At 37.8% G+C, this 23,020-nt stretch overlaps 2 protein-coding genes across 2 annotated transcripts in view; both read right to left on the bottom strand.

The window, feature by feature from the left end:
• Positions 1–1,051: 1,051 nt before the first annotated feature.
• On the bottom strand, positions 1,052–12,669 carry pdcd4b (programmed cell death 4b). Its single transcript, XM_065259661.1, has 12 exons — positions 12,525–12,669; positions 12,022–12,108; positions 10,659–10,958; positions 7,977–8,071; positions 7,788–7,901; positions 6,483–6,707; positions 3,649–3,746; positions 2,426–2,543; positions 2,219–2,326; positions 2,028–2,138; positions 1,808–1,947; positions 1,052–1,722 (listed from the first exon to the last, which is right to left on the bottom strand). The coding sequence occupies exons 2-12, from the start codon at positions 12,062–12,064 to the stop codon at positions 1,662–1,664; spliced, it is 1,413 nt and encodes a 470-aa protein (XP_065115733.1). The 5' UTR covers positions 12,065–12,108; positions 12,525–12,669; the 3' UTR covers positions 1,052–1,661.
• A 1,483-nt stretch (positions 12,670–14,152) lies between these two features.
• rbm20 (RNA binding motif protein 20) overlaps positions 14,153–23,020 on the bottom strand; it is an 80,865-nt gene continuing 71,997 nt past the window's right edge. The window contains exons 9-14 of the mRNA XM_073813526.1: positions 22,328–22,933; positions 21,477–21,563; positions 18,999–19,563; positions 18,799–18,906; positions 18,202–18,323; positions 14,153–14,786 (exon numbers count right to left, since the gene is read on the bottom strand). Of these exons, the coding sequence (XP_073669627.1) occupies positions 14,718–14,786; positions 18,202–18,323; positions 18,799–18,906; positions 18,999–19,563; positions 21,477–21,563; positions 22,328–22,933 (1,557 nt within the window). The 3' untranslated portion in view covers positions 14,153–14,717. The remainder of the gene's footprint in view (positions 14,787–18,201; positions 18,324–18,798; positions 18,907–18,998; positions 19,564–21,476; positions 21,564–22,327; positions 22,934–23,020) is intronic.

The raw sequence follows: 23,020 nt of genomic DNA, 5'->3' as shown, positions 1-23,020 counted from the left end.
AACAGCTGGATTGAATATTTTCTATTAGTTTCTTTTTTTTTAAAGTAATCCTGCATGTTGTTATGTATGCTTTAGTTCCATTTATGTGAACCTGAACTAATTTGATATCTATACATACTTATAAATTATTGCGTTTTTTTCTTCCAGAAAATGTATCATATCATGTACAGCTCTGTTGCATGGATGTACACTGTAAATGTAACGTTTTCTGATGTCTATATGGGATTTTGTTAAACCATGGCAGCTAATGCATGCATGCAATTGTAAAATGTAAGCACTTTCTGTCCTTCTGTTTAGTTCATGAGCACATTTCAGTCTGTACCTGTCATATTTAATAAATCTATATTTTTATTAAAAATATTTGTGGTTGCATTTCAAGTGTCCCTCTTATATGTCAATACTTGAGATTCTGTGCCAAAATCCCATAAAATTTTACATAAAATCATTATGTAAAGAACATTATATAGAACAAAATAACCTTGATATCTTTGTTATTAACCAAGTAAGGTCATGTCAAAGATGGACATCAATGTGAAATCAAACTTTAATGCTCCTAATCTCATCATTAGATCGAGACTTTAACCTGGATTTTTACAGACAGGGTCACACATTCCCTCAAATTAAAGGGGACATTTCATTAAAATCTGACTTTTTCCATGTTTAAGTGCTATAATTTAAATTATCAACCTAGAAAATGTGAAAAAGATCAACCCAGTAACTTAGTTTTGGTAAACCATTCTCAGCAAGCATGTGAAATAATAGCTCATTGAAGTTTGCCCCCCCTTGTGATGTCATAAGGGGATAATACCACCCTCTAATCTGCACTGCCATTTAGTGCAGAGATCATAGCATTTGCATTTTAAAACACACAAACCCGGAGCAGTGGGCAGCTCTCCCTGCAGCGCCACAACCTGCCAGCCATGAGACTCGTACCAGCAACTTTTGGGTTACGAGTCCAACTCTTGAACCGCTAGGCCATGACCGCCCTATTTAAGCACTTAAGCCGTGAAAATTGGGACAAAAGTACAATAAAACAGAAATCAAGGAAATATACAGTGATGACAAACCATTTTTATTTATATTTGCCAACCATTTTAAACAAAGCGCAAGTAAGTTAGGTACATTTCCCACCCACCACTCTCCTGAAATATAAAAATAAATGTTCTTGACACTTTTCTTTGAAATGATCCCAGCTGCTTTACATTGCCCTGTTTTGCCTTTCGTCAATCAACCGTCAGAAACGACATCCTTGAAAGTGAAAATAAAGGGAAAAATAAACTCGAGCACAGTATACAAAAAGCAGCCCAGATGGGATAAAGCGCTTTGAACTTCTTACACCCCCCCAACCCACGTCCCCATTTATAAAGCTCTGTACGTAAATCTGCAAGTCTCTACAAACACTGCTAACTGGAAAAAAGGAGTGGCAGTGAACTCAATACAAAACATGGAATGACAAAGTCACAAGTGTGGCACTTTCAGGGTTAGCTTATACAAGTCACATCAGAAGGATCCAATCGATTGAAAAGTGCCAGGTTTTTCGGTCCCGTTGTGTGTTTTAATAAGAGGAAAGTACTTAAACCTTCATGACAAATACAAACAACTTAAAGAAATACGAAGCTCTGGAACAGCTGCCATGGATCAGGCTTTTAGGGCTCCAGAAGTCAGTAGCTATCAAGTTTGAGGCGCCCACCATCTCCTTCACTGATGCATCTCTTTCGGCCCCTAACATATGACAAAAAAGTAAATCCACATGACAATGCTTATTATGTAATCCACATCCAACAATATGACCGATAGCAATACTCACCGAGAAGGACAGAGATCTCGAAGTTTTTTATTGATGACTCCAGCGTTAAAGCTTTGTTCCACAAACTGCTCTAGGAGCGAGTATGCACACGGCACGTCAATACTGATATCTGCCATATCCAAATAAACCCTCTCAAATCCCTGCAGGAGGAGAATGGTACGTTCAGAGCGAGCAGGTTTAGAACCGCAATAATGTAAACGACCAACAGGTGTCGCCTTACCCGTCTCAACTGGTCCACAGTGATGACCGTGGAGGCGCAGAGAGATTTTAGCAACTGTAGGATCATTTGAAGCGTTCTCTCACCTTTAGACTCCAACACCATGACAACAGCCTGAAACGTTACAGATAAAGTCGTGAACAATTTTCATAAACAATTTTTCCTATAAATGGCCATTTTGTTGGTGCTGTTACCTCATAAACAAACTCGTGATGAAAATGCGGGACTTCCAGTTCTCTCAAGCACCGCTCGGCCTCCACTGTGTCACCTGATAGCAGGTACTCCTTTAGCAGGAGATTAACCTGCAACAACAATTGCACAATCCATCATTGTCGAGTCTGACGCCCTTTTGAAGACAAAGGGATGTTGTTGTGTGTCCTGTGTAAGGGGCGGGTCCTTACCTCTTTGATGAGTTGATTGACGGGCCTCTGGCCGCCGCCCGAGCCCCAGAGGTTGTCGATGCGTAGGCCGGTCCACCGACTCATCCTCAGCAGCACGGCCGCACGATCCAGAGCGGCTCTGGAAATTTACAAATGCAAAGTTTGACTCAAATCTCATTGTTTAGAGTGAGCACCAACCAAGGCATAAAAATCATCAGACGAGCTACGACAAGTTTTTAGTGTAAAGCAATCGGTCACACCTGGTCACGTTTTGCATTCAATCCAAGCATGCAATCTGATGTTTAAAGGATTAGTCCTAGAAATTCCAGATAATTTACTCACCACCATGTCATCCAAAATGTTGATGTTTTTCTTTGTTCAGTCGAGAAGAAATTATGTTTTTTGAGGAAAACATTCCAGGATTTTTCTCATTTTAATGGACTTTAATGGACCCCAACACTTAACAGTTTTAATGCAGTTTAAAATTGCAGTTTCAAAGGACTCTAAACGATCCCAAACGAGGCATAAGGGTCTTATCTAGCGAAACGATTGTCATTTTTTTATAAAAATATGCACTTTTAAACCACAACTTCTCGTCTTCCTCCGGCTGTGTGACTCGCCAGCGTGACCTCACGTAATACGTCATCACGTCAAGAGGTCACGGATGACATATGCGAAACTACGCCCCAGTGTTTACAAGTGTGGAGAAAGAGGACCGTTCGGTCGTTGTTATATGTCGAATGATACTAATTTATGTCTTTATGTCAGTTTATTGTTTAAAATGGTCCGCAAATGTGCGTTTCATATTTGTAACAAGTGACCTTTCGACGTCATTACGCAATTACGTGAGGTCGCGCTGGTTCGTCACACAGCAAGGGGAAGACGAGAAGTTGTGGTTTAAGGTGCATATTTTTTATTTTTCTTGCCAAAAATGACAATCGTTTCGGTAGATAAGACCCTTATGCCTCGTTTGGGATCATTTAGAGTCCTTTGAAACTGCAATTTTAAACTGCATTAAAACTGTTTAGTGTTGGGGTCCATTAAAGTCCATTAAAATGATAAAAATCCTGGAATGTTTTCCTAAAAAAACATAATTTCTTTTCGACTGAACAAAGAAAGACATCAACATTTTGGATGACATGGTGGTGAGTAAATTATTTGTTTTTTTTAGGAAAATAACAAAACTCCTCTCCATCCGTTGTTTTATGTTTACGGCTGGTAAGGACAAAAAAAACTGTAAATACCTGGTGTATTCACAATCTACTCGTCCTTTGTAGCCGTCTATGAAGCTTTTGGGAAGTATGTTATCCGCAACCGCTCTGGCGATGAACTGGCCAAGCATCTGAAAGAAAGAAACAAACAAACAAACAAACAGGCACTAAGTATTTAAAGGGGACATATCATAAAAATCTGACTTTTTTAATGTTTAAGTGCTATAATTGGGTCCACAGTGCTTCTATCAACCTAGAAAATGTGTAAAAGATCAACCCAGTAACTTAGTTTTGGTAAACCATTCTCTGCAAGCATGTGAAAAGCATCCCCTTGTGATGTCAGAAGGGGATAATACCACCCCTTAATCTGCACTATCCAACCACAGCACTGCCATTTAGTACAGAGATCAACTCTTTTGCATTTTAAAGGACACACCCAAAACAAGCACGTTTTTGCTCAACCCTACAAAGTGTCAATTTTAACATGTTATAATAAATTATCTGTGGGGTATTTTGAGCTAAAACATCACATATGTACTGTGGGGACAATAAAAATGTATTTGACATCATAAAAAGTCCCCTTTAATATTTACAGGCCACAATCGCTCATTCTGTCAGCTTTCTACTGACATCACTTTCATCTGTCATCTCAAACACTTCAGACCCGTGAGCGTTCATCGTTTCGCAAAGGGATCCAAAACAAGGAAATAATATCACAGCACAAGGTCACTCGACGTACGAAACCAACCCAAGGTTCCTCTTCACGACTGGCAAACTTTTAAAAAGGCCACTGGAATTTTATGCATTGCATTGTGAACACACACACAGCTATAGTCGTGGATAAAAAAAAGCAAGATCAGACTTTAATATTTGTAAATAGAATTTAAATATATTCTAGCTCTGTAACAACATTTGCAGTCACGAATGGCGTTACGTTGAGAAAAAGGTTGCGTGTTTGTATAGTGTTAGGAGCACAAAGCTGAGCCAGCATTCTGCACACAACGAGACAAAAGTACAAGCTCTGTGTTTCTATAAAGCCAAACTAAACAGCTGAAAGTCCCCTGTGCACCGCCGGACGCACAGAGACCACAGAGTTTTCATTGTTAACCACAGCCTGTCAGACTCACTTACGGCAAAATAAACATTCAGTAAAGAGAAAGGCAAACCGAGCCTAAAACTGAGCGATCAGACTCATCAAGGTATGCTACTAGTGTCTGGGTCGTGTTATGAAACTATTGCGGTTCTTTATGATTTGTGTACTAATATTACAAACTGCAATATTATAATCTTTCAGTTTATTCAAAGTTTGGAATTTGGTAAAATAGAAATAAAGTATAAAGCTGTAGTATGGTTCACTCATTGATTTCAAAGTGATTTCAATCTTTGACATGATTTTACTCAGTTAATATTAAAGATTATATTTTTTAATGCTGGGCAAAGATTAATCGCGATTAATCGAATACAAAAAAGTGATTTTCGACATGATTTTACGTAGGAAACATTAAAGATATATTATTTTTTTTAGTGCTGGGCAAAGATTAATTGCGATTAATCGAATACAAAATAAAAGTGATTTTCGACATGATTTTACTTAGGAAACATTAAAGATATTAAGATTAAATTTTTTTAGTGCTGGGCAAAGATTAATTGCGATTAATCGTATACAAAATAAACATGATTTTTGCCATAATATATGAGTGTGTGCTGTGTATAATTATGTATATATAAATAGACACACATTCATATATGTATTTAAGAAAATTTACCTGATGAAGGTCGTGAGACCGAAACGTTGTTGTGAATAAATACTTTTTTAAATTGCAAGTATATGATAGTGTGCGGGAGTTTTTTCCTTTCTGATACGACCTAATTGTTGGTCTTTTTTCCTACGCACCTATTCACTACAGGTGTGCGATGGAGTTTGTTCATTAAATAAATAAATTCCAAAATTCTGAAATGAATATATGCATGTGTGTATGGTTAAATATACATAATTACACACAGACACACCCACACATATATTTTGCAAAAAAAAAACACTTTTATTTTGTATGTGATTAATCACTATTAATCTTTGCCAAGCACTTTTTTTTTACACAATGTTCTTTATTATGTAGGATAATTTTATGTAGAAAAAATGGGTTTTCACAGGCAGTCACATTTCATTTTTAATTTAAAGTAGATATTTACATTTTCTGGTGGAGCAAAGTGCATTAATTTTAAAGGAAAACACCACCGATTTTCAATATTTTACTATGTTCTTACCTCAACTTTGATGAATTAATACATACCTATCTTTTTTCAATGCGTGCACTTAATCTTTGTACAGCGCGTCGTGAATGTGTTAGCATTTAGCCTAGCCCCATTAATTCCTTAGGATCCAAATGGAGGTTAATTTAGAAGCCACCAAACACTTCCATGTTTCCCTATTTAAAGACTGTTACATGAGTAGTTACACAAGTAAGTTTGGTGGCACAAAATAAAACGTTGCGATTTTTTAAGCGGATAAAAATGAGAACTATATTATATAGCGGAAGAGCACTTAGTTTGCAGCACTTCGACCTCGGCACGCAGCAACATCATCCATACTTACTGGTGTAACTACTCATGTAACAGTCTTTAAATAGAGAAAACATGGAAGTGTTTGGTGGCTTCTAAATTCATCCCTGTTTGGATCCTAAGGAATGAATGGGGCTAGGATAAATGCTAACACATTCACAACGTGCTGTGCAAAGATTAAGTGCACACATTGAAAAAAAGATAGGTATGTATTAATTCATCAAAGTTGAGGTAAGAACATAAATTGAATTGTAAAATATTGAAAAACTGTGGTGTTTTCCTTTAAGGTGCACCTTTAGTAGCATTACCTGTGGAGCCGTTGGTGTGTCTAGCACCAGATCAGGCAGCTCTTTAAGCAGTTTGTGGAAGGAGGCCTCGACATCGCCGCATGTTAGTATGCAGCCGCCGCAGAGCTCGCTGAGCAGCCGTGACGTCAGCTCTCTGTGGCTGGCCTTCGCCTCCAGCGATAGCGACACGGCCAGCATGGGCACGTCCCCACGCATGCCGCCCAGGTTCAGCTCGGCGAGCAGCTCCTGCAGGAAAACAGCGAGAGGTCTTCAAAAACCAGCCAATTAGAGCGCGGCAATGTACAGGTTTGTAGCTGGACTATGCAAGTAAAGTACATCAAGTGACGAGTGTGTACCAGCACTTAAAGGGATAGTTCACCCAAAAATGAAAATTCTGTCATCGTTTTCTCATCCTCATGCTGTTCTAATCCTGTATGAATTTCTTTTTCTGATGAACACAAAAAAGATATTTTTGATAAATAATGGTAAGCACACAGCTGCTGTAACCATTGACTTCCATAGTAGGAAAAATATTCTGGAAGTATTGTGATAAATTATGAAGATATTTTGATAAATGATGATTAGCACAACGTTAATGGTAACCATTGACTTCCATAGTAGGAAAAATATTCTGGAAGTATTGTGATAAATTATGAAGATATTTTAATAAATGATGATTAGCACAACGTTAATGGTAACCATTGACTTCCATAGTAGGAAAAATATTCTGGAAGTATTGTGATAAATTATGAAGATATTTTGATAAATGATGATTAGCACAACGTTAATGGTAACCATTGACTTCCATTGAAGGAAAAATAATCTGGAAGTATTGTGATAAATTATGAAGATATTTTGATGAATAATGGTTAGCACACCGCTAACGGTAACTATTGACTTCCATAGTAGGAAAAACAAATATTGGGAAGTATTGTGATAAATGATGAAGAAGATATTTTGATAAATGATGGTTAGCACACCGCTAATGGTAACCATTGACTGCCATAGTAGGAAAAGCAAATATTTGGAAGTATTGTGATAAAGGATGATGAAGATATTTTGATAAATGATGTTTAGCACACTGCTAATGTAACTATTGACTTCCATAGTAGGAAAAACAAATATTCTCGAAGTATTGTGATAAATTATGAAGATATTATGATAAATGATGTTTAGCACACCGCTAATGGTTACTATTGACTTCCATAGTAGGAAAACAAATATTATGTAAGTATTATGATAAATAATGGAAAGCACACAGTTGACGATACCCATTAAATCTCTTTAAAACAACACAAAAAACTAAATCCAAGATGTGCAACTTACCGCAACTTCATTAGCATCTCCATGCTCAAAGTACTCCTGTACGATAGGAGTAAGGGTCTTTTCGAAGGTTTCTTCGTCTAAAGGCAGGACGACAGTTTCGTACACGCAGTTCTCCTGGATAATCGTGACGTCAGGTGAGTTATTTGCGGATGTCATCATTAAAACAGGAAGACAATGATTGTTTTTTACCTGTTCTGCGTCATAATTGGGATCTTTAACATCAACCTCGTCTTCGTCGTAAACCACACCAGGAGTTCCCCATACACCTTTACCTCCAGCTCCACCTACAGATCCAAGAAAACGCATTGGGGGACGTTCAAGTGACATCATGAATAAAAAAAGAAACGTAGCTAAGAGTGAAAATACAGACTGTTCCTGTGTTAACCACACAGGATCTCTTTCTCTGAAATCATTAGTCAAAACAAAACTAAGATCTCTTTAACACTCAGCTGGTAAAATGCTTTCGAAACTAACAGCAAGTGCCTGAACGAAGAAAGAGAAACTCATTCTAACCAATTACATTTGCTTGGATACATAAATCTTTCTAATGATTGAAACAAGGAAGTCACTTAAAAAAAAAAGCATAACAGCAATTAATCATTTAAGCCCGTTTACAACAAGAACGATTACTATTGCAATAGCTATATACTGCACACAAATGGATAACGTTATTTTTATTCCAACCCGCAGGTTGCAATTTAACATTTCACATACTACAATGTTTTAGCAATTTATAGCATCATATAGCTCTGAAAGTGACAACAATATTGTTTATCGGTATCTGTATTTAAGTCACAATGAAACTGAAGTAACAATTGTATTATTTTCCCCGTCATAACGTATATCCGAGTGAAACTTTGGTTTTTTGGAAGTTGGGTCATTTCGCTATTTGCTGCAATCTTTTCCCGAGAAAAGAAAAATGCGCTGCGTTAACCAATCAGGAGCTTGCTCTAGTAGTGACGTGATTACAGGAAGCGAGCGGAGTCGCAGAAGCTCCCATAGATATGTATCAAAGGCTAGATGTCTCGCCCACCCTGCTAGCCAATTGAGTGGAACATCCGCATTTGGCGGCCATCTTACCACAGGCAGCTCGCTCACTCATAGCATTGTGTTTTAATGATGCATGTACTTTTAAATGACAATAACTTGCTTAATTTTCTACCGATTTTCAAACAGTTTGGTTTGTTATAAACGTCAAAGATGTACCTATGACACTGCATACCTAAACAAAACAAAAATTATTTTTATGAAACATGTTAAGGCATCCGACGTTAATAACGTTTGTAAGAAACCAAACCGTTTGAAAATTGGTAGAAAATTGAGCAAGTTATTGTCATTTAAAAGTACCTGCACCATTAAACTCAACGCTACGAGTAAGCAAGCGCCCTGTGGTAAGATGGCCGCCAGGCGATGACGTCAGAGACTCCGTAACACATCTAGCCTTTATACATATCTATGGAAGCCCCTCCTACGTCTTGATAGCTAGATTTTAAGCGAGTACACTCAAAATGTTCAAGCGTCCAACTAGGCGCGGAGGATGCGAATTCGAAGCTTCAAATGCGTCTGGTGTGAACCCACAGTTAGATTCCAACAATATGTAGTTTGTCGTAATAGATTAACATTTACATAAAAAATATTGAAGTAAACTCAGGTGTCCCCCTTACGGGACAGCGCCAGTTAAGGGTTAAACATTTTCCTCTTTATTGTTATCATTCTTGGTGTGAAGGGGCATTTAGTCTTGAGGTGTGATAGTACGACATAAAAGATCCTTAATGAATTTTACTTACGAATAAACAAAAGGATTTTTATTAAAGCTGTGATCTGCATTGTAATCTCAAATGATCCTCTTCAGATACATCAGAATAGCCAGGAAAAAAACGTACCATCGCAAAGTGTCATCAAATGAAACAACTACGGCATTAACACATTCATCATGTCAGATTTTGGATTAAAGAGTGAATAGATCAGGATGAGCAGTGTTCGAAGACGTCAATATACATTTTAGACCTGTTTATAGATGCTATGATTTAGTGCATAAACATTGCAGTTTTGTATTCAACCGTGGACTTCCAAACCTACGTGCATGTATTCAGCGATAATTCACATGCACCTCAAGTCAAAATACGGCAACAGGATTTAACAGCCCTGCCTTGCTGGCTGACATAACAGCAGTTATGTAACCCCAATAGGTTGCACAGGCCGATCCCATCATGCCAGAAAGTCGAAATGAGGCTGGACCGTGAAGTTATGTCATCTTATACAGAAATGAGTCAGGACTGGAAGTGTTAAGCAGCAGTCACGATGTAATAATCTTTGCTAAAACACATCAAATCTCCTGGCCGTCTGCGTCATATCTCAGATGAGTAAACCATTGAAGTGAAGATACAAAGGAGCCAGGAATGTTACACAATTGGGTAATCACGTGTCTACAGAGAGTATGATTATTACACTGCTATTTACCTAATAAGTAAAGTGAGGAAGATTAAATATTGTATTTGCTAACTTTTAACGAATGCAGACCTTCCGCATGGAAAAACTGTTTACTTTCATTTACTTTTTTTTAGTTTTGAGTAGTTATCTGGGAATAACAAACCTGCAAACGTTGCAACTGGCCAATCAGAATCAAGCATTCCAAGGAGTCAAAATTTTTATTCAAAACGTATGCCGATAATACAATTTGTACATTATTCCATTTATAGTCACATAAATGGAACGTTCTGGAATCTTACGGAAATTTCCGCCAGTTCCAACAACAGCTCCGATTCCAGATCCCATTCTTCCATATTTATGTGCATTTCAAAGTTGGAAATTCAATCAAAACCTACATTTGAGCAGGAAACGGGCTTTAAAATTAAACCATTGAGCCAATACCTTTCTTTGGCAGCCCTCGTCCTTTCCCCATCCTCGATTTCCTGTTCAATTTGCCCTTAGGGCTGGTGGGCGGAACCACAGACCGGACCACATCTCCATTATCGCTGAGCGAGTCTCCCCGACCCGAGTCCCTGGAGGAAGTCTTCCTCAGACGTCTCTTCACCTTGGCCTTCAGTCTCGCCTCATGAATGCTGCCGGTGGGAGCCGCTATCCAGTTTCCGTTGATCTCATTGTTGACGTTTGCGGTAAAGGTGGCGTCCTCGTCTCCAGAGGGGAACGAGTCGCTTTGATCGGCAGCCTCTGCGGGAGGATGACAGTTTGGGGGAATATTTGTATACGTATACTTTCTTTCGGAACTGGAAAAATTGTCTATATCAAAGTATTTTTAAAGGAAAAAGATAGTCACCATGGTCAAAAACGACATTTACAGACCCACCGAAGTGCATTGATAAGAGTTTAAAAACTAGAAAGCTTTTGTATGGGCTGAAAAATCTGACGAGGAGCTAAAGTGCAAAATGATGTCACAAAAATCGCCAATCTATAGACCGTTTCAGCGGTAACAACATAAACAAGCGGCTGTCGCGGTCCGCACGTAACTTCCGGTAAACTCCGCTAATAATAAATAACAACAAATTCTTTAAACATAGTTTATTTATATAACAAGCAAACAAAACAACACATAGATTACCTAGGAAACCAAAACATTTGTTATTTTCGACGAGGCATTTGTTCAAGAGATCAGTTTAGTAACTAGTCAGACCATTTAAAAAACGAAACCGGAAGTAAGGTTCGGATCCAGACGTGTATCACGTGCGTCCGATGAAACCATCTATATTACCATAAAGTTGCGTACTGTGATGGTACATACTGAATTAGACGAAGTACCCACGTTAAAGTAGTAGTCATTTGGGTATATTTGCCTACTGTTTTTTTTTTCATGGGGACTTTAAACTCATTCATGTTATGTGCTATATTCCAAGTCATACATTGAGGAAAAAGACGGCGATTTAAGTCATTATTTACTAATAGTAGTTGCAATGTCGTAAGAAAAAGTGCTGTTTGTGTTAGTAATATAGCTAAAAAAAAAAAAAATGCATATAGGTTTGAAATGTCACGAGGCTGTTTAGCGTCAAAATTTGCCTACATAAACAATATAGCATTTATATAACAAGGAGTTTAATACTTTGAGCTCTTCCAACTTTCTCATAACCAACCAACCTCTGCAAGATAAAACGTTACTCTCGACCTTCTTGGCGACTTCTTATCACGACAAATAGCCGATAAGGTAAATATTTCTAAGGCTGACCCAGAATCAGTTAATGGGTGACATAAACACATAATACTGCAATAAAAACCATCTTACCAACGGGGTTTGCATTAAGCCATGCCTCGCAGTCAGTTGCCATGGTCGGAAAATAAATTTCAAGGTGTATGAAGTATATCTCTGCACCTAGAATTGAAAGAGTATAGGTTGATTTTCTGTATAACTTAAAGCAAAAATGAATGAAAACATAAACTGCAGACAGCTGCTCCAATCAGCTTCGTCCATTTGGCTCAAAACACGACGAAATGAATGGATCGCGTTATCATGCATAGAAAAACCAAAGCTTACAAACAAAAAGCATTACTTCTAAATAAATCCTGTGTTCGTTTAAATACAAACGGTTTATATTTCAAACACCAACGCATGTATTGCATGGCGATTCGTGCACGCGCAAGCGCAACGTAAACATAAACAAAGCCTAAACGCGGTGAGCGTTGAACAAAAGCTCGTCTGTAGCTCATTTAATGCAGTTTGTAAGAAAATGAAACAGATTATTGTGTCATGGAATATAAATTTGTACAAAAAAGCCAAATCCAACAAACCTGCTGTAAAGCGTAGGCTACTTCAAGTTTGCACGACACGTATCTCCGCTGTCGAGTTTGTGTTCTCTGCCCAGCAACCCGATAACGTAACGAGCTTTCCGATTGGTCAGAATAACGGAGGCGGATGATAAAGCGACCAATGAGAAATGAGCATCATGAAGCAGGCCTTCTCGCATTTTCGAAGGCGTTCTTTGAACGTCACGCTCGCCGCCTGGCGTCGAACGCGGGGACCGCAATGATGTAATTACGTAATAGTGTGCGCATGATTTAGCATGAAGTCATTGTTATCATCCAACTGACCCAGTTTCATAAAGTGAGGAAAATAAAGGTGTGGATCATGCGCATTATTGATCACTGATGCAATCGTCATCTTGTTATTTCGTAATGAACAAGCGAAGACACACTAGTATTTACTATAGTAAAGAACTGTAGTAAATTAAAGTATGCCTTGATATAATTACTACTACACGTTAAATGTAAACTTTAGTATTGATTAAACTGTAGTTAAGAGTGAAGTATACTTTAATATTTATTATAGTAACAAGGTCTAGCTTAGGCATTTACTACAGCTAGTAAATAGTCAAGTACAGGTTTATGTGGGTAGGAAATGCGTTTAAGATGCTTTAAAATGCATGACTATGCTGAAATTTCAAGCAGAATTAAAATATTAAATAAAATTAATGTTTAAAGGGACATTTACATTACTTTTTTAAGATGTCAAATAAATCTTTGGTGTCCCCAGAGTACACAAGTGCAGTTTTAGCTCAAAACACCATATAGATTATTTAATATTATAGCTGGTTAAAATTGACACTTTGTAGGGTTGAGCAAAAATGTGCCGTTTTTGGGTGTGTCCTTTAAAATGCAAATGAGCTGATCTCTGCACTAAATGGCAGTGTCGTGGTTGGATAGTGCAGATTAAGGGGTAGTATTATCCCCTTCTGACATCACAAGGGGAGTCAAATAACAATGAGCTATTTTATACATGCTTGCAGAGAATGATTTACCAAAACTAAGTTACTGGGTTGATCTTTTTCACATTTTCTAGGTTTATACAGCACTGGGGACCCAATTACAGCACCTAAACATGAAAAAAGACAGATTTACTTGATATCTCCCTTTTAATATTAAAAAAATGAAATTCATGCAACTGCTGTAAACAAAATTTATTTATTCATTTAAATGTATGAATTAAAAGAGAGTAACTTTCTAAGAATGGAATTTTACACATTCAGTTAACAAATAAATCTGGCAACATTATTTGCATAAAAGTTTATTTAAATAGTTGCACCAAAAAAAAAATCCATAGCAATAATACAGACTTATATATTTGTGTCTATCATTACCAGAATATAAAACAACCATTTCCAGAACTATTTCAATACACTAGCATTATATCACACCCTCAGCTTGTATCCTTACTCAAATACATTTGAAATCAGATAAATAAACATGGTCCTGTTGAAGTATGCCTAAAATCCGTGTACAGTAATGACGAAAAATGTCAAATAATTTCACTGACAAGTACGTAGCTTTTCTTCTGTGTTTTTGATTTTAAGCATTTCACAACAAATAGCACTTTTATTTTTATATTTTTTTTAATAAAGCACTTGCAATGAAAAGACCTGCAGTTATTAAAGAAACACCAAACAGTGATCACAATGCAATACATACAGAAAAATAACAAAAGCAACGCAACAAAAACAAGCATGCCCTGATAAACCTGAGGATCATTTTACACCTCTTCAATTTTAAATTAGGCACTTCTGAAATGTGTATTTGTACAAAACATATTTGCAATCTACAGTAGTTTCTAGTAATGAGGCAGATGATGTAAACATGACACTTATCAGTGCTTTCACATTCTGATTATTGTTCACAGTGTAATAAAAAATACTTTTACCGCACACAAGGATACAAATATTTTCTTGCGTCCTGTATAGGACAGTGTTCTTAAAAGAGTTTGCCCAAAAATTTACATCTTGTATCATTGAAGCACTTCCTTACTTAACAATCCTTATAAATCCACAACATTATTTTGCAGAATTTTGATTCTGCTCTTTCTATTTCATGAACGGGGACTGGGTTTATTTATATATTCCATTATTTATTTTATTTATATATTCTTCTTATCCTCTGTGTTTTGTGGGTTTTGATGGATTTGTCTCATTCAGTTTGTCGTAGTCCTGAGCTTCATTCAGCCTTCGGCGACCCAGTGTTGAAGTTCAAGAGACTTTCCTCAGCCAGCTGTGACAGATACTTCTATAAAAATAAAAAACAAATACACAATAAATCATTAAAATCTGCTCCAATGAATCATAAGCAGGTCTCTCTGTCAAAAACATCTTGGCATTGTTGTGACTTAACACTGATGTATGTGTTCCTAGTGCTAACATCAACAAGGTTGTAGGTTCGAATCCCAAGGCACACTTTGGATGAAAGCATCTGCCGAAGTTGCAAGTAGATTTATGCTTCTCATCTGCACGTTTTCCCGGACATTGACGCTCAACTGCGGTTATGAGTAAAACACAAGGGAAAGTCGAAACCCAAGAAGGTTCAAATGTGAGAGAGAAAGCAGGTGTTTCCTGTAATGTTTACGGTCTGTGGTGTTAAAACTCAGCTGTTGCCTCCTCGCTGTGGTTCTTATAAACCCGACACGCATGGCAGACCTCAAGGATGAGAACTGAAGAGGGAGGTGATGTTCTCCTGCTCATGACTCTGCTGGTCTGAGAGACAGGACAACTGGTTTGCGGTCCGACTGTGTTGACAGGAAATCTCTGGCTGCGTGCTGATCCACTATTGGATGTGTGTTTATGTGTGTAAAGGTGTGAAGGAATAGACGAGATACTATATCCCACCCTGAGGACTGTGAGAGGAGCCGCTGTTCCTTGATCCTCTCAATCTTACACTGCGGTCATATGATCAATTGGAAACCCAGACAAGCATGCGTCACACAGATCAGTTTTCAATTTTCTCTTCATGCACTTCATTGTGAACGCATACTTGTTTAAATCCACTCAAATCCTTAACTTTCTACCCTGACACTCAAGGAACTACAGCACGTGTACGTGTTGCATTCTCAGCCTTGCCACAAGGGGCGCTATAGCAATAATTGTCTTTTTGGTCACTTTTACGTTGTATCCTTAAAAACATATTCTTTAACCTAAGAAAGGACTTCTTAAGGGTTTTCATTAAAGCTGGCAATTTTATACAATTTTGTAAATGTTGTCATTTATTAAATTCTACTTTATTATTTATTTTTTTAGTAATTTATTATACTATTTTAGTACTGTGCAAAAGGCTTCGGCAACCATGCTACCATTAGATTTGTTGTTTTTGCAATTGTGTAGTGATCATATATAATTATTTCTCAGTCTCTTTATTAGAATACAACCAGAAAATACAGGACATGCGTGTTAAAAACTGTATAAAAGTATAAGCTGAAGTGTTTTTAGGGTAAACTATATATATATATATATATATATATATATATATATATATATATAAATGAAATGAATTATATATTTATTTTTATGTACCATGCTGTTAATGTCATACTTAACGTATTTGATAGAAAAATAAACAGCAACACAAGGTTCTGTAAGTTTGTGTGATTACTTTGCTTATAGACGTCTGTAACAGATCCAAATCATATGGTGCATTTTTCTAGTTACCGAATCTGTTACTGTAGATAATGTAGTGATTACTTTTATTTCAGCCCCCTATATTATATTCTTATGTCTCTAATAAGATCGGTCACAAGCATGATTCCTGGACAATCTAATGTGTTGCATGTTATTAACTTACTGTCATGCATCGTGTGCAACATTTTTGTCTTCCTCTTCATGTTTTGTCCACTTTCCCGGTTGCTAGAAAAACTCTTAAGCCTCTTAAAAGTCCTCGTCCGTGCTCCTAATAATTTTGACCTTAAGACCTCATTTAAGGGTTAAGATGCTTTCTGAATTACTTTTTTGAAAATGATAGTTTCTTTAATTTTAAGAGTAAACGCCCACATTTCTAAGAATTTTCTTAGAATTGCGTCACTAGGAGCTACTCTTTGCATTAAGATTCTTTATGAATACGGGCCCTGGTGGTGGTGGTGGCCTAAAACTTTTGCACATTACTGTATATATATATTTGTATTGTATTGCATTGCATATTGTTTATTTGTTATTTATATTATAATAGTGTATTTTACTATAATACCATTTTTAAAGAAGAAATTGTTCTGCAATAAAAATCTGTTTCATGCACATTTTCATGTTCTGAAAAAAATATATAAAGGTGACATATAATTTAAATGTCCATACGTTTAAGTCAAATTTAAAGGTGCAGTGTGTAATTTTTAGAAGGATCTCTTAACAGAAATGCAAAATAATATAAAAAAACTATATTATCAGGGGTGTATAAAGACCTTTTTATAATAAACCGTTTATGTTTTTATTACCTTAGAATGAGACATTTTATCTACATACACAGAGGGTCTCCTTACGTGGAGGTCGTCATTTTGTGCCACCATGTTTCTACAGAAGCCCTTAACGGACAAACTTTTTTTATATTTTTTTTAGCCATTTTTGCCTTTTTATTGATAGACAGTAGGTTTTGAGAGACGACAGGAAAGTAGAGGGTGGAGAGAGGGGTATGGGATCGGCAAAGGACCTCGAGCCGGGATTCGAACTCGGTTCGCCGGAAGTGCGTTTGCACCATATGTCGGAGCGCTGCCAACTACACCATCCGCTCCGACGACAAACTTTTTTTTACTAAATTGTCTCCGTCTATGACATGTTTTACTGGTGACGGCTACTGTAGCTTCTCTATGCGTTTCAAAAGCGAGGGGTGAGCCGTGGATTGAGCCATTGTTGGTTGCAATTCGCAACCTCACCACTAGATGATGCTAAAATTGACACACTGCACCTTTAACCATAAGCTTGAGTTAACTACATTAGTTAACATTAACTTAACAATGAACATCACCTTTACAGCATTTATCAATTTTAGTTTAGCATTTTATATTACGTTTTTGAAAAAAACTTTTTGAACCTATGGGAACTTTATTTGTACCCATAAGGCTAAAAGCTAAATGACGCTTTTTTGGAAAATGTAAAAACGTGGAAATTGTTTTGTGAGGGTTAGGTTTAGGGGTTGGGTTAGGGCAGTTGTTTTTATACCGTGGGCCATGGGGGGTTGCTAATGGGTGCCCAGAAGGCTCCAGTTTTATGACATTTTATAAAATACATAAAAAAATCTAAATAAAAATATATATACTAGTCAACATTTGAAGTGGATCAAATTTTTCTTATCAAAGACAAGAACAGGTATTTATCAAAATTTAAAAGGGGACATTTCACAAGATTTTTTAAGATGTCAAATAAATCTTTGGTGTCCCCAGTGGAAAGAGATTTTAATGATATGTCCCCTTTAAGACAACTTTTATAAAAGGTTTTGATCCACTTCAAATGTTGACTAGTGTGTATATATTATAAAATACATTAATTTAATTAATACATTAATTTATACGTTTGAGATTGTTTTATATTATGACTTTTCTTTGAGGGGGCACGAAACCAAAACGTTTGAGAACCACTGTGTTAGGAGATTGAATGTAAAGTTTATACAGTATGAAAGTCATTATGTCCCCATCATAAAGTCATAAAACATGTGCGTGTGTGTGTATGACCTGTAGGTTCCTGTAGTGAACTGTACTCCGACAGTGTGACGTCTTGGCCGTTTGCTCGCTGGTGTAAAACAAGCCACACAAGTTGCAATAAAATCCTGTCCTTGGCACGATAAACTCCACACCTGCCAAAAGACAAAATAAGCTATAACCATGCCAGACAAATATATATCTACACCCCAAAAAAAACATCAATCCTGTATATTTTAGCGTGCGAGGGAGGGTGTAAAGTCGACTCTTCTGTGCTTGAATTAGCTGTGGTAGCTGTGCAGTAATCAGTACACAAGCTCAAGTCTCGTGGGTGCAATTCACACCTCGCGCTCTAAAACGGGATGACAAACGCTCCACTGACATCAGCTGGACCCAAGGGCTCAGTTACACACTCGCAGCCCATCTCACAGCCAAAGCTTTTCATTTATAATGCCATCTCAACACCTTATACCCAAACTGATTCTGCGTCAGTGGTAATCCTCTGACCATCTCCTGCCAAAGTCTCTGTTCATTAAATCTTCTTCATTTAGAGATATTAAGGATGCTTTCAAAGTATGAGATCAGATTTTTTGATGGATAATGCTGATGAAAAAGCCAAATTGTTGTCACCTAATGGTATGCTGTGTTCACTGATGGCTTTCTCTTCTCGTTCTTGGGAAGGTGAGGCTATCGAGACGTCTGTCATCTGAGATGGCGCAGGCGATGAGTCAGGAATATCTAGAATAAAAAACGCTTTTCATCCATAACCTACACCTTGTTAACCATTATAAATCACTTACACCTTACGAAAAACTAAAGTCAGCAGTTACCTTTCTTCTCACTGTCCTGTTTCAGCCGTGGTTCTTTGTTGTCCATCTCTATTATTTTGTTCTCATCATTGCTTAAGTGCGTATCCATCACTTTCCCACTTTCACACGAGCTGTCTTGGTTAGGTGCCCCGGCCGGTGTGGATGTGTTGATCTGCGTCTCCATATCCGTGTAGGTACAAGTTTGTTCCAAAGCGATCTTAAAGTCTTGGGTGGGGAACTGGTTAATGTGAGAGGTTGACTGGTCTTGGAGAGATTTAGTTGGGGACATCTCTTTGGGGCTGGGCTGTGGACCACTGGAGCTTTCTTCTAGGACCGAATCTATAGGCGGAGGAGAAGGAGGGTCCAAAGTGGGTTCCTCGCACTGTTTTAAGGTCTCCTCGCTAGGTTTAGGGTTGACAGCTGGCAGCTTTTTTGTCTCCACGCCCAGGTCCTCTTCTTGAAGGTCAGGTAGATCAGGCTCTACAATAGAGTCGTCCTCTCCTCCAACTTCATCTACGGTCAGTAGTTCCTCCATGCTTTTAGGATACCAGCACTCGCCCTCTTCATCATCTCCACTATCTAATCTCTGAGAACCAGAAAGCAACAAACAATAGTACTGTATACAGATCTGTATACAAACATAATGTGCATCAGATTTAGGGTGCGTTTCATTTCTCTGTCTTACCCCTTACCCCTACCCCTCGTTTTGTGCGTTCATGTGAGGCGAAGTGGCGTCTCAGTTCTCAGTTTGATCAAGGGCTAGGGCCAAGGCGTAGGGATACATAGCCCTTGAAACGAAGTGTGATAAGGACCACACTTGAAAGAGAGGGGTAAACGTTAAAGTAGGAATTTCTTAGGAGAGCCGGCATCAAGATTTTTTATGGCTGAATGTCGAACTGCCAAGGAGTCGCACAAATGAAAGTAACGTTATTTTCAGCAGTTTAATTGAGATTATATTATGACACTCATGTTTTATGATACTTTTGATAAAATGTTCAAGCAGTTTTAATTGTAATGTTTTTATTTTGAATCGCTAGTTAAGCCGCTGCTAGCTAGCAGCTAAGTTATGCGCTATTTGTTGAGCTCAGCTTAGGCAATTGATACCACAACCTGAGACGACGGCATCTTCTTTGTTTATGTCAAAGCTTGTCTGTTGACGTAGCAGCCAGTTAGCGGCAAGGGAAGGTGACGCAAACGGTAATCAAGTGGTGTCCCATTTTTTAAGAGGAACAATCTGTCTTACCCCTTCCCCTTCACTCGGTTTCGAAGGGCAAGGGGAAGACGAAGACAAAGGGGTAAGAAAGAGAAATGAGATTGGCCCTTAGACTATAAGTTAAAGAAATAATTCACTCCAAAATGAAAATTAGCCCATTTTACTCACCCTTAAAGGGACACTTTATTTTTTTGAAAATATGCTGATTTTCCAGCTCCCCCAGAGTTAAACATTTGATTTGTACCGTTTTGGAATCCATTCAGCTGATCTCCGGGTCTGGCGCTAGCACTTTTAGCATAGCTTAGCATAACCCATTGAATCTGATTAGACCATTAGCATCACGCTCAAATATAACCAAAGAGTTTGGATATGTTTCCTATTTAAAACGTGACTCTTCTGTAGTTACATCGTGTACTAAGACCGCCAGAACATTAAAAGTTGCAATTTTCTAGGCAAATATGGCTAAGAACTATACTCTTATTCTGGCGTAATAATCAACGACTTTGCTGCTGTAATATGGCTGCAGCAGGCGCAATGATATTACGATGTGCCCAAAAATAGTCCCCTTGGTAACTTTCAATAGCAGGGGACTATTTTCGGGCCCTGCATAATATCATTTGTTATGGCAGCAAAGTCCTTGATTATTACGCCAGAATGAGAGACTCTCAAACTGGCTAGCCATATGCTAGCCATATCTGCCTAGAAAATCACAACTTTTAATTTTCCATCGGTCTTAGTACACGATGTAACTACAGAAGAGTCAAGTTTTAAATAGGAATAATATTGGAACTCTTTGGTTATTTTTTAGCACAATGCTAATGGACTAATCAGATTCAATGGACTGTGCTAAGCTATGCTAAAAGTGGTAACACCCTGAGATCAGTTGAATGGATTCCAAAACTGTAAAACTCAAATGTTTAGCTCTAGGGGAGCTGGAAAATGAGCATATTGTCAAAAAAAGTGGAGTGCACCTTTAAGCCTTGATGTAATATGACTTTCTTCTTTCAGGCGAACAAAGTCGTAGATATATTAAATAATTTTTAAAAACCCAAAGCTTTACCTCAGATGACTTTAAAAAGCTTTAAAAATGGGGCATTATTCAATGCTATTATAAAACTGAATATTATTTATTATTTTCTATACAGCATCTAGTGAATAAAATATGCTTGGCTTATTTTCATGTTGGGGTGAACTGTTTCTTTAAAGCTAAATGGTTGGCCATGTCTTGCTGAATAGACATGGATCAGAAACTGCAGAGCATCAAAAAAATAAGCAGATGTGTTTACCTCGCTGTTTCTGTCACACTTATTAGACTCTAAAGGTTTGATGTCATGAGGAGATGGAGATCTTTCTTTGACTGGATTTTCTTCCTTCTGTCATAGAGAAAGTAGGACTGTTTTAAGGATAGATATACTGAAAAGGACACATTTTATTTATTAATTTATATATTAAAATATGTATTTATATATAAAAATAAAATATTATTATTTAATAAATAATAAATTAGTATTATTGTTATTATATTGTAATAAAAATAATGAAGAAAATAATAAAAAGTATTTTTTTATTTATTATTATTATCATTATTATAGTAAAAGAATGCCATTTATTGGATAAGTGTAAATCAGCGTTAAAGGTGCAATGTGTACATTTTAGGAGTTTAGGAGTTGCATTATATACGTAACTATATTATCAGTGGTGTATAAAGACCTTATATAGTAAACCGTTAATGCTTTTCTTACCTTATAATGAGATTTTTTGTTTACATACACCCCGCGGGGCACCGTTTTGCACCATTATGTTTCTACAGTAGCCTTAAATGGACAAACTGCTGTACAGAGGGCGTTTTGTCACTATGTTGTCTCAGACGACGACATGTTTGTCCTGTGGCAGCAACTATAGCTTCTATCTATGTGCTTCGAAAGGGAGGGATGAGGGGGGACTGAGCCACTGGTTGCAATTCGCAACCTCACCACAAGATGTTGCTAAAATCTACACAGTGCACCTTTAAAAAAAAAAAATATATATATATATATATATATATTTTACTTTACAATATAGTTTATTTTAAACTAAAATAATGTGTGAAATTTGATAATGTGTGATTCGGTCTTTGTAACATTTGTGCGGCACATGCCTGATTCTCAGTTTCTCTTTCTTCTTTCTCCTGCCTCCGGCTCGACCTTTTGCTGCGTCCTCTGTCCTCAGCCATCCGACTGTCATCCGTCACGTCTGATTCTGAATGTCGAGGTCTGTGGTCTCCACCCTCCCTCCTTTTAGTTTTTCCCTCATGCCTCTGATGCTGTGACCTGGTCAGTTTATCACTCTTGTACAGCGAGTCTTTCTTATAAAATTCTTCTATGGAGTGGTAGGAGGAGAATGAGGAACCCTGAGGGCTTCCACGAGGGTACCAGTCCCGCCCCCTCTCGTCTCCGGGCCCAATACGGGGACTAATCCGGTCCCCCGGTTTAAGATAGGGCTTCCTACGCTCAGACAGCCATCCGTTGGGTCTCTCTTCCTCATCATTCCTCCATTCATCTCTCTCGCGATGGTCGTCATCACCACGGGAATGCGACGTCCAATCCCAGGAGGCCCGACGCGGACCCATGCCGTTGCGACCGGGCGGACCTGGTGGACTGTGGGCAGAGCTACAAGACGTGAAGCTGGGACTGTGAGAGCGTGGACTGAGAGAACGGCTCAGCGGACTGCGTGATCTTGCTCGTTCTGGGAGGTATCTAGACGGACACAATAGCAGCAGTTTTGAGACCACACGTGTTAAAATACCTTTGTTTAAAAATACCAAGTTGTGAAGTCATTCTCACCTGTCAGT

Source organism: Paramisgurnus dabryanus, chromosome 24 (assembly GCF_030506205.2).
Source record: "Paramisgurnus dabryanus chromosome 24, PD_genome_1.1, whole genome shotgun sequence".
NCBI lineage: Eukaryota > Metazoa > Chordata > Actinopteri > Cypriniformes > Cobitidae > Paramisgurnus > Paramisgurnus dabryanus.
Note: the sequence above shows the minus strand (reverse complement) of the source record. Positions and strands in the feature narration are given on the sequence as shown.